Raw genomic sequence first — 18,351 nt, forward strand, 5'->3', positions numbered from 1 at the left:
ATGACACAATCTCCTCCGTGACCAGCTGAGGAATAATAAACATCGTCAGACACGTTCAGAACAAGACAAAAAGAGCATGTGTTTGTTTTAGACTCTTTCAGCACTCTACAGACTAAAACTGGACAAGTGTGGTTTCATTTACACTCAAGAAAATGAGTATGCATCTAAACAGTAGAGAAAAGAGTCTTCAGTTCAGCTACACCATGGGGTCCTGTGGTTTGGTTACAGTTCCACTGAATAAAGCGTGATTTTTTTAGCTTCACTTGGTTTCTTCTCCGTATAACTAGAAAAAAAAACAGATCCATGGAGATTTCATAGGACGTTTTTCACAGACCAAATCAGTTTGTCAAACCTAAATGTATATTTTTTGGTTTGTTTTATTATTAGAATTATTTCAAATTCATAATTAAAGAAATAAAAAGCAAACGTCTAGAGCAGAAAAATGTCCTCAGAAAATTATTTCATTCATCGGTCAAAAAAATGGAAATGGAACAGTGCAAACAAACCAAATCGTAAAAATTCACCTGAGAGATTGCAGAGAAAATGGGGATCTGACCCTAAATGAATCATAAGAAACTTATATAAAAATGTGTCCCAGCCAGAGTGTATTTTCTTTTGTTCATCAGTTTGATTCTCCATCATTTATGGCATTTCTGTAGTACTACAGCTCGGCGCTTTGGCGACGTTTAACAGCTCATCTTAAAAAAAACCAATACAAACAAAACAAAGCAGGTCTGATTCACTTCCTGTAGGTGAGTTGATTTAGAGTCATTAGAAATCGCCCACAAATAATCAAAAGTTTTTTTAAACCAATCATGTCTGATATGCAAATTAGCCTTAGCTAACAAACAAATTGTGGTTGTCATGGTAACATATTCTTTTGACTAAGATTCCAAATTCTATCTTGTATCACAGGCTATCTTGCACACTAGCGGTTTATCTAGAACATTATAAAATGGCATACTCATGAATATTCATATGTTCTCCCAGGTCAGTTTAGTAGTTTAACGAATATTAACAACATATTAAACATTAATTTAATGATTATAAATTATTGAAACTCCCAGGAACCATGGGAGCTGTAGTTACTAAATTATTCAAAGTAATTAGTAAATAATGCTTTGACATGAAGAAGTGGGTTAACGGTTTAATTAATGTCCAGGGAAACTTCTTGAAAATGTTTTTAATATTTAATCGTGATATTAAAATGTAAAATCAAGAAAACAGGAAAAAAATTGGAAATGTGTCTAAAATATAATGTGTGATGACTGCTTTAATATGAGTAACTGAATACAACTGATAATGAGGTCATGGTGTAACGGGATAGATAGATAGATAGATAGATAGATAGATAGATAGATAGATAGATAGATAGATAGATAGATAGATAGATAGATAGATAGATGCCAATGCTAATGAAGCAATGTTTTTAATATATATATAAATGTATCTAAAATATAACGTGTGATGACTGCTTTAATATGAGTAACTGAATACCACTAATAATGAGGTCATGGTGTAACAGGATAGATAGATATATGGATAGATAGATAGATAGATAGATAGATAGATAGATAGATAGATAGATAGATAGATAGATAGATAGATAGATAGATAGATAGATAGATAGATAGATAGATAGATAGATAGATAGATAGATAGATAGATAGATGCCAGTGCTAATGAATACTATTAAAATGTCCAGTAGCAGCCAATGAAGACAAGTAAAAACAGATTTAAGTCACTCCTCAGGTTGTGTGTTTCTACCCCGCCATACCTGAGAGATGTTGTACAGTCTAATGGCCAGGAGGACAAAAGAGTTCCTCAGTCTTGTAGTGGAGACTGACAAAGTTAAATAATAACAATAATAATAATAATGATAATCATAATAATAATAATAATAATAATAATAATAACAATAGTAATTATTATTACTATTGTTATTATTATTAATGTTAAATGACTAAATGGTTAAAATAGAGTTAAAAAATATATGGGTTACATCTTTTAATTTCTTTTTATTTGAGTAATAGACGGGAGAAACGACTCGATTCTAAAGAGTCTCAGACGTTATGTAACTTGTAAACTACTAAAGCGACAGTGAAATATCGCTTTGGCACGGCACGATCCTGAACCCGATGCACCAAGAGAAGCCTCCTTTCTCTAAGGATTTCCAGAGCCACAATTCACGCCAGTTTTTCCAGTTTCTGCTCCTTTCCGTGGCCGTGAGTCTGCGGCCTCCCCGTTTCCACCCTAAAAATCAGGATGACTTTTTTCTGCGAAGGAACACAAACGGCGCTGCTTAGAACTGCACTTCCCTCACAGAGTCACTGGTAGCCTGCAGGGAGGGAAGACTGGAACATATGTGGCCTGGCACGTACTAAACCACAAAATCCATACACCAATTGCCGGACACTTGTACTCAGCATGAGGCACGGAGGGATAAACAGATAAATTGGTCGTGAAAATGAATGAAGGGGAAAAAAAAAAAAGAAATGACGAAGTTCCATGAAAAGCTGGCAGGATCATAAGAGCGCCACCCGTTCCAGGCGAGTTCCCATGGAGACAAGGGGCCTGGTACACAATGTGAGGTGAGAAAACGAGGGAGAGCGAAAGGGAAATAAAGAGAGGGAAAGAGAGGGGACACGGACTGGGATGTGTGCGTGTAATGAGGCACACTCGAGAATTAAACGGAAATAAAAAATAGGTGATAGATGTCCTGAGAGGAAAAGAGAGAGAGAGAGAGAGAGGGAGAGAGAGGGGGGGGGGTAAAGAGTAAAAGAGAGAGAGAGAGAGAGAGAGGTAAAGAGATAAAGAGAGAGAGAGAGAGAGAGAGAGGTAAAGAGTGAGAGAGAGAGAAGTAAAGAGTAAAAGAGAGAGAGAGAGAGAGAGAGAGAGAGAGGTAAAGAGAGAGAGAGAAGAAGCCAGAGAAAAATACATTTCATGTGCTTGATCTTTATTAAAATGTTTAATCACAAAGTGGGTTGCATAACCAGACATAATTCTAGGCACTTGATCTCTTTTTACTTATATATAAAATTATACATTTTTATAATTTGCCACTTTCAGGAGAAAGAGTAAAAAAATTTTTGATGACTCGTCCTGTACTAGCCTTGCGTTTGTCCAATTAAAGGTTTCCCAGAGCTTATATGCCCCGGCCCCCCGGTGGCATGCCTTGCTCTACAGTAGCAGCTCGTTAGCAGTAAATGGTAAAATAGATCATTGGTGTGTTTTTATGTAATTATTAATTATTTTTATGTAATTAGCATTCAGATGTAAGTCAGATCCTAGTAGTAAACCCCAGATCCTACTTGGTATAGACGAAGGCAAGTCCTCTGAGAAATCTTAAAAATGCTCTTTGTAAAAATTCTCCGTTCTCAAATTGTATTTTTTCGTTAACTTACTGTGACGTTTGTTAAACATAAATATACATAATAAATGTATTATATACAATATACATAAAAAATCACAGCCAGCTTAAATGAATACGCATGATGTGAAATTGAAAGTCAAAATTCAGAGTTACAACGAGTTACAATGAGTTACCAGGAAGTAGGAAGAGACCTTGTGCCATTTCAAGGAAACTATCACGATGTGCTGTACGTTCCTGGAAATTAATCGTGTCTGAATACAAGAAATCATTACGAATCAGGAAAATGAATAGAGATTTACGTGTCCTTCGATTTCAAACGTTAGTCAGAAGATAAAAAGGCGATTACGTTACAGAGCGATGAGCCGCCGTTCCTAATCTGGTGTGTAGTTTATGACTGAACACTAGTTCAACTTATTCATAATTAGCGCTAATTATTTCTGTATATTGAAACTCCTCTGTCATAATTGTCCCTTTTGTTATTTTGTTATTTCCTGAATTCTGAGTGTTACTTCCTGTCTGATTTCCTGTTTTGAACCATTTCTCATTGCCTACGTTGTTTTTTTTGTCTACGATTCTGCCTGCAGAGTCAGATTTTTAATAAAACCCTGCTCACACGTATGTCCCCCATCCTCTCCTTCATGCCAGAATGAATTCAGGAAGCATGAGTTATCGGTTTTATTCCTACAGCGTTTTTAACACTAGACATCATTTCCAAGCTGCTTTACAGAAATCCGGATGCAAATTTAGATCCCTAATGAGCAAGTCAGATAAGTCATGCTGAGACAAGAAGAAGAAGAAGAAGAAGAAGAAGAAGAAGAAGAAGAAGAAGAAGAAGAAGAAGAAGAAGAAGAAGAAGAAAGCTCGAGAGAAACTAGACTCAGAGGCGAATTTCTTCCGTGTGACACCAGATAGTGGGATTATAATAGTAACAGTCGAGAAGCAGTATGCAAATGAGTGAAAACGAGTATGAATAGGAGGCTTCAGAGGAGGATAGCAGAACAGGTTATGATCACAGCTAAACCAATTTCACCAGTTCTGTCGATGTGGTGCGTAATGGAACATTCATGGATAATGTGAAAGCATGCGTTGCAAATAAAATCCTGCAAAAAAAAACAAGAAATCCCTGGAACGGTTATGTAGATTTGTCCTGTGTATTAAAGACTGCTTTATAGTGTGTAAATGCACAAGAGTTTCAATTCAAGACTTGTCGCATTATTGTTTTCCACACAAGTGTATTATATATAATATATATAATATATATATGTGTGTGTGTGTGTGTGTGTGGGTGCACAGGTCACCAAACCCAGACATTGTCCTGCGCCCGCTCTTGCAGGAACTTCAAAATGTTTACTTGGCTCTGTTAGCACCACTCACCATAAACCTCCAGGGCTTTATGGAGGGCAGTAAATGGAGAAGAAAATGGAAAACAAAGAGCATGTCTGTGCATAAGTCTTCCTCTCTTTGATCTCTCTATCCTTTCAACTCCTTCAGTTCATTTAAAGAGTTCTGCTTTCAGAAAAGTATAATCTCTCTCTCTCTCTCTCTCTCTCTCTCTCTCTCTCTCTCTCTGTGTCTCTCTCTCTCTCTCTCTCTCTCTCTCTCTCTCTCTCTCTCTCTCTCTTTCTCTTTCTCTTTCTCTCTCTCTCTCTCTCTCTCTCTCTCTCTCTCTCTCTCTCTCTCTCTCTCTCTCTCTCTCTCTCTCTCTCTCTCTCTCTCTCTCTCTCTCTCTCTCTCTCTCTCTTTCTTTCCACTCCTCTCTTTTACTCTTTATCTCCTTTCCCTTGTCTATTCTGTGCCCAGTTTTTTTTTCCTGTTGGCATGGCTCCTGTTTGTTTTCAGCCATTTTGGGGACTGGCAGTGCTCGTAACAAACTGCTTAAATGGCGTCCTCTTGCTCTCCCTCTCTCTTTCTCCCTCCCTTGCTTGCTCTCTTGCTCGTTCGCTCGCTATGCTATCACCCGGCTTTGTGTAAAATGGGCTACAGAGAGTGTGTGAGTGTCCGTGTATGAAGAACAATATTGCAAAAGATTAAAAAAAAAATTTCGGACTGGAATTAAAATGATAATAGAGGCATGAGTGATAAAAGGGGAAAAAAAACAGTGGGATAGTTGGTGAAACGAGGGGAAAGAAGTAACACCCTGGAATCGTGTGTCCGAGTCAAAGTGAAGTGCAAGAGGGAGAAAGAGTGTGTGGTGCGAGAGCAGGCGAGAGAGAAAAGAAGGAGAGAAGGAGGGGGAGATTCGGGAGTGCGAGAGTCGTCCCTGCCCTCCGTCTCTACATAGTGCTGCCTGTGTGTGTGCGTTGCCTGCGCTCTCTTGTTCACGCGCACACACACACACACACAAGCGCAGACAAGCATACACACACACATACACACAGAACGAGGGAGGGCGAGAGAGAGAGAGAGAGAGAGAGAGAGAGAGGGAGAGAGAGAGAGAGAGAGAGAGAGAGAGAGAACAGATCGCAGCAGAGATGCAGCAGGAGGTTTTTCGAGGTACGTAGTCTTGTTGTGTGCTTGCCTGGCGGAGAAATGAAGAGACCGTCAGACTCTTTTCTGTTTTTTCGTTCTTCTCTTCTTCCTGTTCCTTCACACTCTTCATCTTCACCACTGTCCCATCGAGTGTTGTTGTTGTTGTTGTTGTTGTTTGGGTACTGTGTAGGACACGAGAAGCGAGACGAGAGGAGTGTTGTCCTGTTTGTGTGTGCACGAGCATGCCTGTGTGCGTGCGTCTGTGCGTATGTGGAAGTGCGACTGTGTGTGTGTGTGTGTGTGTGTGTGTGGTGCTAAACAAGGCCTGCCTCCCTTATCCTCTCCTCTCGCGTCTCAACCACGCAGTTCTTTTTCACGGCCGATGAGTCACTCCGATTTAACAGAAACTAAGATGTGTTTTTTTCTAAAGAGATATATTTTACAGATTTTATACTTCTCGTTTTTTGCTTTACTTAGTGTTTCATAGCAATTGTACGTTTAGTTGTTAATTACTAAAATGGTACGAGTTTTTGTACGTAAATATGTGAATGTTCAGATGTGGAAAAATAAGCTTATAAAATGGCCACGCTGTTCTGTGTATTTTTTTTTCTCATTTTGTAAAATGTACAAACGCTTTAAAAGTACACCGGATTCCTGTTTTTTTGTTGTTGTTGTTGTTGTTTTGTTTTGTTTTTTTGTTCGTACAGCCTGTGTGAAATGGGCTGTAGTTCTCAGAGGGATCGTGATGTAGGAGTGAGCAGTTTGCTCATTTACTAAACATTTCTCTGGGTGTGTGGGGGGTATTTTTTGGTTGCGTTTGAGCTCATCATGGCTCAAATGGTGATGAACATTTTGTCATTATCCAGCCCCGAGATTCTAACATGATGACGAAGTGTTTATTGGGACTCCCTGCCAAGTTTTTCTAAGCTGTAAGATAGCTAGAAGACTAGGATGGGTATTGGTATCATTCTTATTATTCTTCCTATCTATTTCATTTGAATTTCACAGTTAAAGAATTATGGGAATCATTTACAGACTATGCCAAGCGTGGCTTTTTCTGTGGGTACAGCCGCTGAAGCGTGGCCTGTGCACCTGAGCGTCTTAAAGATATAGGACAGGATTTGATACCTCTTTCATCTCTTAACCCATCTATACCTCCCGCTCCCACTCAGTTCTTGTTCACCCCTCACTGCTGATCTTCTCCTTTCCACCATCTCCCCTCTCCTCCCCTTCCCTCTGGCTGGTTCAAACATGTTTTTTGGCCAGGGGGGTTGCTCAGAGTTCAGGATCTAGCCACAGCCCCCTTTTCACAGTCCGGCTCTGCCCAGTCCGGAGGTTGCAGGCCTGATGAAAATTCAAAGGCCTTCATACTTTCCTCTTATCCAGAGTGCTCTTTTTCTACTAATGACTAAATAAAAATCTGCATACGTCTACAGTATATAAGACATCTTAATCAAAGAGCACCGTCTTCTTAATGGACATGAAATCACAGATTTCCTTCTTTACTAAACTAACCTGCTATGTTTATAATGAGTTGCGTATGACAAAGATAGACAGACTTAGAGAGATAAATGAATGTTTGTTTCGCTCCATTACTTTTGCAGGATGTTTTTACGTGTGGAACAGACAGTCCCTCAAACTGTTTCAGGCAGTTGCATATTCGAGTAGAGGGGGAGCCGGAGTGCTGGGGATAAAAGGGAGGGTGGCGGTAAAGCCCCTGTCACGCTTGGCCAGCCTCTTCAGCTAAGGACAGCTTGTTGAGAGGCAGTGTGTGCGTCATGCACAAAGGGTGACGGAAACAGGGACAGATGCATTTCCTCATCCACAGCACAAAACAAATTTTGACATGTGGAACCCCTTGTAAGCATTTCCCTCACTGTTCTAAGCCTGTCATTTTTGCATGGATTGAAACAGGTGCAGTGTTGGTTACTTATTTCTTTATATTACACAGTTTCTTTAATGTTTATAATTAATCGAATTGATAAACGGCACAAATGTTACTCCTAGACTTTTTTTTGCTTTTCTTTTTAAATACTTCCTCTCCCCATAGATTATGTAAGATCTATAATTACAGCCCTGTTTTTTTGTACTTCCTTTGCACAGTCAGTGGCTCTGCTTGTGGTGTTTGGGTGATACTACCTGTCAGGTGGCTTGTTTACATTCAAACCGGTTGGTATGCGCCTGCAAAGGTTCTAGGTGTGTGCATGGCTGTGGTAGAGAGTACGTGCTTGTGTGTGCTTGTCCCTGTTAATGTGTGTGTGCGTGCGCATGAGCGTGTGTGTGTCTTGTGTGTTTGGCTGTTCCTGTCTCTGGCCTGGCTCTTTTTTACCGCCTCTCTCCGTCTCTCTAGCTCTCTCGCTCTGCAATAACAGTGCTGACCTAGTTTCATGTGTTCAGGGCTGCTTGTGGAATTTTACAGAGGCCTGCCTGCCTGGCTAAAACACAGGCAGAAAACCATGACTGGGGATTTTTCATGTGTAACATAAGTGCAAATACTTAAATAAAGTGTCCATGCTTTTTAAAAAAATATATACAAAGTCAGAATTTACCCAGCTAACATATATTTTGATGAATACCTTGGTGAAAAATTCCAGATAAAAAAGAGACTATGTAAATTGTTGTGGTTATTGAAATTATCAAGTGATATAAAAGGGGTGGATTAGAGGTATTATCCCTCCACACCCCAAGACAGCACCACTATTCTCTGTCAACATGCAGCCTAGCACATATTTATAGAAATATACTATCAATATCCTTGGTTTTTACGCTGAGAAATGTTAAAAATAACTTTGTTCAAGAAGAAGAAGAATCGAGAGTATTACTGTGAAGTGGTAGTGATTGCTAAGACTCTTTCCAACTTTGTAATACTGAAACTACTGATGACTACAGCTAAAACTAATGCTGTCTATTCATAGTTTAATTAAAAGGCAGGTTTTACACTGTTTGAAGACATTATTCATGATTATGTTTGGTTGCAAAGTTTTTGTAATCTTTGTACCTTCAACAGATACTTGCATGCAAGCTTATTTAAACAAATTTCTGTATGTTTTTCAGGTTTGGGGGCGGGGTCATGGTGTCCAGAATGGACGGCTGGCACCCCCTCCACATCAGTATCATACCCTTGGAATTAAATGAACAGCACCTGCCTGGCCCTGCTTCAGTTTATGAGAGGACTCCATTTTACATCCATCTAAGAATCGTCGCTGTGAACAACATCTACATCCAAGGATTGAGCTTTCCTCAGACTGACACTCCTCCTTCCTTGAATGCCTGCCAATCTTCCATTCCAGTGGTGGACACGGTTCTAAGTTTTACCTCACTCTGTTCAGTACTTCTGAACTTGCTGAACTGCATTTACGCATCTTGCTTCCTTAAGGGTCTGTTTGAAGTGGCTGGCTTGAAAAAGTGTCTTAAAGGACTAAAGCAAAAGGCTCAAATGAAACACAGAAATAAACAGATAAGAGTAGACAGGATGGGAGAAGGTACAGATGGGGTAGATGGTACCAAAACAACAAGGATATCGCTCAGTTTTCCGATCAGCACTGGACTGCCTGGTTTCTCTGCACAAAAGCACTGTCCAATAATTCATCCCCCTTCATCTTCTATAGCATTTGAAAGAGATGCTTCAAACAGCACTGCATGGAAGGAGGAAACTCTCAGAGACAAACCAGTGCCCAAAGGATCAAAATCAGACTACCTATCCTGCTCTTCCTCCTCCACTCTCCCCATAGATTTGACTGCACCTGTCAGTAAGAACTGCAAATCCACTATGTCTTTTTCTGTGGCTGGTAGTGGTCCCCACTTTCCAACATCTGCATTGCACACATCTGCTAAAATGGACTACTCAAGAGACACATCTGGAGTTAGTCTGCCTAATGACTACCCAGAACACTCAACAACAGAGACTGCACATATTTTGTTCAACCTGAGCGCAAGAGCCTTCCAAGGTCAGGTGACAAAAGACGTGGAAAGGGCAAAAGGCAAAAAACGCAAAGGAAACAGCCTACATGTTGAACTGAGCCTCCCTCTTCCCAGTATAAACCCACCTTCCTCTTCATCAAGCCCTCCTCCTCTTTCACCCCCTTCTGTCTCTCCAATGGCCCTCCCTCCTCAATCCTTCCATGACTCCTATCAAGCAGTGCCAAAACCAGAGCTGCTGTGCGGTGTATGCCACCGTCTGTTTAGCACCGCCTCATCCCTCACTGTGCACATGCGTCTTCATCGGGGTGGACGACTTCTCAGCTGCTGCCATTGTGGCAAAGCCTTTATTCATAATAAAAGACTGCAGTCTCATGAGGCCACCTGTCGGCAAGCACTGCCAGCGTTCGACATCCAGCCCAAACAGGAACCTTTAGAGGAGGGGACCATAGAGAAAACAAATGAGGCAACAGAGCCAGAACAGCTTGGGCAAGAAACGGGACCTGGACGACCCATAAAGAAAGGACGAAGCCTCCAAGGACATCATGCCAGGGCAATGTCTCACAATGATGCTCTCAGGGATGAGGATCACTTTGTGAAGATTGTTGATGGACATATCATTTACTTCTGTTCGGTTTGTGAACGCTCCTACATGACCCTGTCAAGTCTCAAGCGCCACTCTAATGTGCACTCATGGCGTCGGAAGTACCCATGCCACTACTGTGACAAGGTTTTTGCTCTTGCAGAGTATCGCACCAAACATGAGGTGTGGCACACTGGTGAAAGGCGATATCAGTGCATTTTTTGCTGGGAGGCCTTTCCCACCTACTACAACCTCAAGACACACCAGAAGGCATTCCATGGCATTAGTCCTGGCCTCATCTCAAGTGAGAAGACAGCCAATGGTGGCTACAAACAGAAGGTTAATGCACTTAAACTTTACCGCCTACTACCCATGCGCTCTCAAAAACGACCCTATAAGACATACAACCAGGCTTTGGCCGAGGGACTGCTCAAACCTGACCCATCAGCTACCTTGCCTTTGTCTCTAGGCTGCAGCCTCCCTCCAGGTCTGGGTCCCAGTAAACTGGACTCCTTCCTTAAGGATATTCATCCCCAAGACATTAAACCAGACCCTGAGGGTTTCCTGGTCAAGATGGACAAAGAGCAGTGCAGGAAGCTGGCATCAGCTAAGGCAGAGGTACCAGCAGAGGTCAGTGAAAAGGAAAGGTCAGATTTACATCTCTCTGGCAACAGCAGTGTCAAAGCCAAAAATGTCAAATGCCCAGAGACAGCAGTTTCTTCAGTCATTACATTTGGACATAGTAAACCCTCAGTCATCATGCATAGCACAGCACTCCCATCCTCTGTCATTGTTCAACGAGATAAGACACCCTCTGAGGATGGAAAATGTCCTACTGAGAGCAGTCATGCATTGGATAAGACTTTGCAAAAATCACTTAAAAAGCATACACAAAAAGATCATACACATGCCCGTAGTAAGTGGGAAACAACCAGCACGCATACAGAAATCTCAAAAATCCAACAGCCAGCAGAAAAGATTCACAAAGGTCGAAAAGCTCATACCAAGAGTGCGTCAAGCAAGGTGGTTCCCATATCTGTGGGTTCAGAGGTCAAAGGGAGCGGGCCTCTTTGTCAGATTACTGTACGTATAGGGGAAGAGGCTATTGTCAAAAGGAGTATATCTGAGACAGACCTCATGAGAGACAAAAGTCCACCAAGTAAAGACAAAAAGGGCAACTTTCTGCATGGAGACCAGAGAGAACCACGACATACCCATCACCATCATCGCAGACACCATAGTCATCGCAGTTCCAGCCAGGAAGAAAGAGATTCCAAACTGCCAGGCAAGGTGAGGAAGTATTTCTTCCGACAAGAAGTCAGGGAAGACCGGAATGATCATGATGGAGAAGACAACCTGTGGAGACCGTATTATTCGTATAAGCCCAAGAGAAAGGCTTTGCATATGCAGAAGATCAAGAGCTGGCAGCGCAAAATGCATTACAAACGATCACTGCGGCTGATGAAAAGAGCAGAAAGACTAATGAGTGGTGTAAACAAAGAGGAAGGTACTTTAGAGGAAGAAGAAAAAGATGAAGTAAAAGAGGAGGAAAAAGAAGTTTTTCATCAGAAGGAGCTCAAAGATGACACAGAACCTCCTTGTGTTCCCACAATAACAGAAGAAAAGGAGGAAGAAAAGGGGGGTCCTGGAATGCGTGACCTTTCTTACTCCACAGCTTTATCCCAGCCCACTCTGAATTCTCAATACACAGTTTCCCCTACCATCAAACAACGTTGGTCTGGGGACCAAGCCTCTGAATGTGGATCATGTGGCCGCTGGTTCTCCAGCTCAAGGAAGCGAGACAAACATGAGCTAACACATCTATTTGAGTTTGTCTGTCTACACTGCAGAGCTACTTTCCCTTCTCAGACCAAATTAGAGGAACATCAGAGAACCAGCCACCCAAAAAATAAACCTCTGCCTACCTCCGCTTCATGTAATTCAGAGTCATCAAGCAAGGAAAATTCAATGGAATTAGAGGAGACAAGCAGTGTATTAAACAGGCGGTTCTTAGAAAAGGGGAGTACTGCTCGCTTGGGAAGAAGGCCAATGACTAGATATACCTGCTCCCAGTGCGATAAAGTGTGTAAGACTGCTGCCGCGCTAAACTGCCACCTGAAGAGGCATGAGCTAGGCAACACTACAGAGACTATCCAGCCAGTGCTGGACATGCAAAGTCATAATACTGTGGTATTACCCGAGGTAGACAAGGTTGAAAGAACAGATTCAGACATCTTACCTAGGCATGCACAGCCCATCCCAGTTATCAACTATCTCAAATCAGATTCTCAACACACACAGAAAAAGGCAGTTGAAAGGAATGAAGAGCACCAAAGATTAGCTACTGGAGAAAGTCCAAAGCTAGCAGCTATTGACAAAATCCACAGTTCACAATTGAGCACTGTATCTTCCCCAGTTAGACTTAGCCCAACACCAGAAAGGTCAAATGTCATCTCCCCTGGTCTGCCCAGTGTGCTCGTAATGAATGGAGCAGAGTGCCTGGACTTCCGAACTCCTGAGAAAAGGAGTCTAGATGCACAGGATCAGAGGAAAAGAAGCCTCACACCCACTGACAGACCAAACCAAGCCTGTCAAGTCCAAATGGTAGAAAAGGTTAGAAGTGATGCAGGTCCATCTATATCCCCTGCATTACAATCTGTCAAAGAGAGTGCTTTGAGTGTTCAAGAGATAGAAACACACCAACACAAGGATATTCACATCAGTGATCCTTCACAAGAGGCTGCACAAGAGGCTCAAGACCTTAGAGTATCTAGAATGGCTTGCAGCATCCAAGCAGAGGATTTGTCCATGCCAACAATACTGGCAAGGGAGAGAGAGTTTTCCCAGCAAGCTGCATACCAATACTCGACCAACAAAATTCGATCCACAGAAGATGTGATGCTCGTAGTACCCAAAGAGGAGCCACTGAGCCCTGTGCCCTCTCCCACCTGCTCTGTCATTCAAACTACTCACAAAGGACCCCCACAAAGGCACCCACGGTCCCCTAGTCACTCTCCAAGACCTTTGAACCTACAGTTACGGTCACATTTAGAGACACACCAAGCACACCAAGGCATGCACTGTGTTGAGAAACAAAGATCTGTGATTCCAACAGGTTCAGATCATAGCAGTGAGCCCCTCTCTACTCGTTCTGCATTGCATCCCCAAGTGCCCCATTCAGAGCCAGAGACAAAGGACAGCACAGCTTCAAGAGATCCCTGTAGAGAATCTAGCTATCCTGTTCAGGAGTATGCATTTCCCTTAATCATACCAGGAGGGTATTGCTCTGGTAAGAAACAGGAGGACCAGATGCTCATGTCATACCCTTCTGCACCCTTGTCTTTTGGTGCACTAGGAAAGATGGTACCCCATACTGACTCAACAAAACTGCCCTTTTACCCTGATCCCTATCAACTCCTCTATGGCCCACAGCTACTACCATACCCATACAACCTTGCCACCCTGCCTATGGCTCTCAACATGATGGCACCAGGGGACAAAGTAGAGCCCTTGCCCTTTTTACCCACTCTTTTCAACTATGCTGCAGTAGGAGCCCCTTTGTCTCACCCTTTAGTAGTGAACCCCAGCTTATATAATAGCAGCAGTAGCACAAAGCGAAATAGTGACAACCCATGAGAGTATGAGGAGTCCACAGCACTGAAGGAATACTGTATAGTTTAAAAGAGGACCAGACCTTAGAAGGAATATGTGTTGTTGCTGTTTGATAAACGAACTACTTGCACAGACATTTAAGTCTCTTTGGAAAAGTAGCAAAAACCATAGGTGTATGTACAAATTTAAATATAGTGAAGTAACGGAGCGGTGCCTTGGAGGTAGGACCTGTGGGTAAAAGGGAGGTCGTGAACTGGTGATCTGCTGGTACAATGTGGACCTCTTCCCTTTGCCAGTGGCAAAACACACCTCTGACACACCACTCCTCTCCCTCTTTAGAAGAGTTAGAGCTTGGTTATCCGTCCTCTCAGATTTGTTGTAATAACTGTTATAAATAATACATCTGGACAGCTAACAGGGTGTATTTTCTGGAAAAAAAAACAACAAAAAAACAAACAAAAAAAAAAAAGTGTGGTTTCCACTAGTGACAGTATACCAATAACGATCATATTTGTAGTTCCGATATGAGCTTTTATTAATGCAAATAGAAATAATATAGGGGCCAAGCTCTTCATTCTTAAATGGAAAAATACACACTCAATTCAGTGAAGGAAGATAATAGCATATAAGCAGTTTTGTGTGTGTGTGTGTGTGTGTGTGTGTGTGTGTGTGTGTGTGTGTGTGTGTTTCAACCTCTCATCATGCATGTAGTTTGGGGTAACTGTCTTTTTACAACATTATGTAGGTTCTGTTGTGTGTATTTTCAGTACTGGCTTCGATGTGAGAGTCTGCGCCGTGTGTGTGGGTGTCTTGAGGGTGATGTGTGCATGCACTGCACAGTTGTAGCCAGCAATGTTTGTGCTATATCCGCCTCGTTCAGCTAAACAGATATTGATATCGATGCGGACATATGAGCATCATTCCTAGACAGGCTGTTACAACTTTTTTGTAGATCAGCAAGTAGAAAAATAGATGAGGTTCTTCCTTTGTCGGTCACATCTTAGCAGCTTTGATAGCTTACCTACATGTCATATTGGATGGAATTTGTTTATATGTGAGCTTTTTTTTAACTAACCAGCACCATGGTTGCTTGGTAAATTAATGGCAATTCAGGATGGACTGCATTTTGCAATGTCATGTACACGGTATGTTTGTAGATGTTGTTGGAATGATTGTTAGGAGGCTTGAGTCAAGAACTGGACACAAAACATTTTTTTTTTAAAACATCTGAGTACTCATCAATTATCTTATAGTTGTTTCTAGAAGTGGAAATAAGTTTAGTGGCCTTCTCCTCCCCAGTGCCCCCTGGTGTCCACCAAAGACACTCCATTTACTTGACTGAAATCTGAGAGAGACCGAGGTAAAAGGCAGATGAGAGCGACAGAGAGAGTGGGAGGGAAGTGGAACAAAGTGCAGCGAGTCTGTTATCGCCAGTAGAACCTCCATTACAAAGTCACAGAAAATAAAGCTCTAAGCAGCTGGTGAATACCGTTTTTCAGGCAGACGTGACCTAAGGAAGCCTGTTACGTGTGAGCCGGGGTTATGGTGGTTAGCCAACCATCTCTCTCCACGTCTCCTCTGCAGTGCACAGAAACAGCAAGAGTTGACGTCAGCTCCTCCTGACGTCCGCGCATGGTCTGAGTTGCAATGCTTAAGACTTAAAAAAAAAAAAGAAAAAAGAAAAAAAGAAAATTTGCTCACTGACCTGGAGTGGCTTGAACACTCCTTTAGAACTTTCCTGTTTTTTTATATATATACACATATATATATATAAATATATATCTTTTTAAAACAATATAATTTGTTTATTTTACCTATTTTCCCTTTTTGATAGAGAGATTTGTGAGGATTGTGCTTGAAGGCGGTCTTTCAAGTGCACAAGAATATGAATGTAATTTAGTCATGAGGTTATAAAAAAAAAACATGAACAGTATGGTAGATGTTTTCTGACTTGAAAAATAACATGTAATAACGAACCGCTTTGAGGTATTCACATATATACAGTAGTCTTAGAAACATGTCTAGGAACTTGGATTCAATATAATCATAACGCATGAACAGCACTCGCTTCTTTATTATCTTCTGGTATCGACATAACAGTCATCACTCCGCTTTCTTTCTCATGTGTGGTTCTGTTTATTTTTTTCCTTTCTTTTCTTCGCTGATGGTTGGCTTGAAATACTATCTGCTGTAAAGCTGTCAATTTTCAATTCATCTTTTTTTGTTCTATCATTTTAACTTAAAACTGAAACCAAAAAAAAGAGCCCCAACAATGAAGCTGTGCTTCATGACTTTTACACAGTTACAGCACATGCTGTCCACTTATAAAAGTCCCCATAAACACAAATCACTCACACTGTGATTTTTCTCCCCTTCCTCTTCCCACTACCGAGCGTTTTATCCTGTCCTTTTGAAGTGAGTGCATTGAAGCCGCAGCACTGTTCATTTCCGAATATAACAAGAAGATTTGTTGCTTTTCTTGGGTGTAGGTACTTTCACATAGTGTGTGTGTGTGTGTATGTGTGTGTTAGAGCACATTTGAGGAAAAGGAAAACCAAAACAAGCATTATATCCCTTGAGGCTTGCCACCAAATCAGAGTTTGGGTTTGGACCTCTACCAACGTGTTGTTAAATTCTCCTCACACACTTTTCTCATGAGCAGTGTTGGGTCACAACAGACTACATGCATATCTGTCATCAGACTGCTGTATTTTTTTATGGATTACTTACAATTGGATTTTCGAGACCACTGAATCTGCCTATGAACTGCATGACTGCTTTGCCACGATCGAAATATGACTAATCGTTGGCTTGGGAGTTACTCTGCTAAACGTTTTCATTTTAAACAAATCATTCCAGCTGTTAAAGGAACTGTTTGTAATTTTGAACAGCTCTTTTTTAGACAGGGGCGGAGCTCATTTCAGGGCCAGAACAAAATGCAACAAAACAACAAAACGCGTGTGACTGAATGCAAAGCAATATTGTTTCACATTTTCTTTAACTTATCTTATTTATCTTATCAATTTTCTTACTCAGATTATTATTAAAAAATTACAACGTGTTCCTTTAATAAAATTTGACGACGGGACTGTTAAATAAACATGAACATAAACCTTTAACGAATTAGCAGAAAAATGTGTTTTGCAACATATATCATTAATAATGAGACATTTTAGTAATAAATAATCAAATAGTTATATTATTCATACTTTTTGTCCAAAAATAATAATAAGATATTTCTTTTCCATCTTAAACGTATTTAAGATGTACACTTATTATTTACCTAACACTGCTCATGAGTAATGAAACATAAATAAAATAAAATAAACATTTTCCATTAAAAGCTGTGGACATTTGTTATAATATACATTTGTCAAAAAGCAGCTTTCTCACAACTACAACAATTAAAGTTCGGACACCCAAAACATCCCTTTTAAAACAAGCTACCAAGAAAACATGTTATGTTAATTTATGATCATGCACTTTACCAAAATTTTGATTACCAAAATTAATTTGTAATTTCATGTACAAGTGTATTATTATTATTATTATTATTATTATTATTATTGTATTTTTTTTATTATTATTATTTTAAAACTCTCACAATGTGAATGTTGAATAATTAAGGACCTATCCTATCATCCTGCACGCAGGAAAACACTTCAAGGCCGTTTGTTTGCTTGAAATATGCCACCAAATCAAGGTCCTTGCAGGCAAAATGACAGAACGAGTGTAGATGGATGCACTTACATACTGTATCCAGGGTCACACACCCCACACACTGTTTGTTTTTAGCCCTTCCTAAAATGCAAATACTAGCAAGTAATTACAGCCAGACGAAACCAGCAGAAAACCCCAGTGCAGACATCAATACTCACTCCGACTAGCTGACAGTTTAGCTACGTATATGTGTTCAGCAGGTGTAGTCTTAGGCATGTGATGGATTTTGTCCCGGTATTGTGAAAATGTACAAGCTAAAATTGTGCCATTGTTTTAGAAGTTCACATATTTGGCCTGAAATGTTTCCTGAAATGTTTGGTTGTTTCTTGTTGACTTTGTCTTCACACAAAGGGTCTGTTAACTCATTGCCAAATCAAGCCTGTAATAATCCTTTTTTTTTTCACTTTTCTTGATTTTTTTTTTGCTCTAGTTCTTCAGTCTCCCTCTGTCCATGCTACACTCATTCAAATAAAGTATTAACCTGATGACCTACTGAAGAGTTTTGAATCAGTTCCATGGTTCAGACGATAAACCTACTGCACTTTCTGGTGACTGAAGCAAACTTTTAATACAGAAATTAGTATTATTATTAGTAGTAATAGTAGTATTTCCTATAACATTTTGGGATTATAACATTAATAATTAAAGGCAAGAAGAAAACATTGATGTTGTGATG

General features: G+C 40.7%; 1 protein-coding gene across 1 annotated transcript; it reads left to right on the top strand.

Annotated features, from left to right (window-relative positions):
* Positions 1 to 5,597: 5,597 nt before the first annotated feature.
* zbtb4 (zinc finger and BTB domain containing 4) lies at positions 5,598 to 18,167 on the top strand. The gene is made up of 2 exons (XM_060893963.1): positions 5,598 to 5,866; positions 8,897 to 18,167. The coding sequence occupies exon 2, from the start codon at positions 8,913 to 8,915 to the stop codon at positions 13,977 to 13,979; it is 5,067 nt and encodes a 1,688-aa protein (XP_060749946.1). The 5' UTR covers positions 5,598 to 5,866; positions 8,897 to 8,912; the 3' UTR covers positions 13,980 to 18,167.
* The last annotated feature ends 184 nt before the right edge of the window (positions 18,168 to 18,351 follow it).

This window comes from Tachysurus vachellii, chromosome 2 (assembly GCF_030014155.1).
Source record: "Tachysurus vachellii isolate PV-2020 chromosome 2, HZAU_Pvac_v1, whole genome shotgun sequence".
Classification (NCBI taxonomy): domain Eukaryota; kingdom Metazoa; phylum Chordata; class Actinopteri; order Siluriformes; family Bagridae; genus Tachysurus; species Tachysurus vachellii.

Bases quoted from the DNA above. Each gene is read 5' to 3' on its own strand.
- zbtb4 (XM_060893963.1), top strand. From the start codon at position 8,913: ATGGTGTCCAGAATGGACGGCTGGCACCCCCTCCACATCAGTATCATA.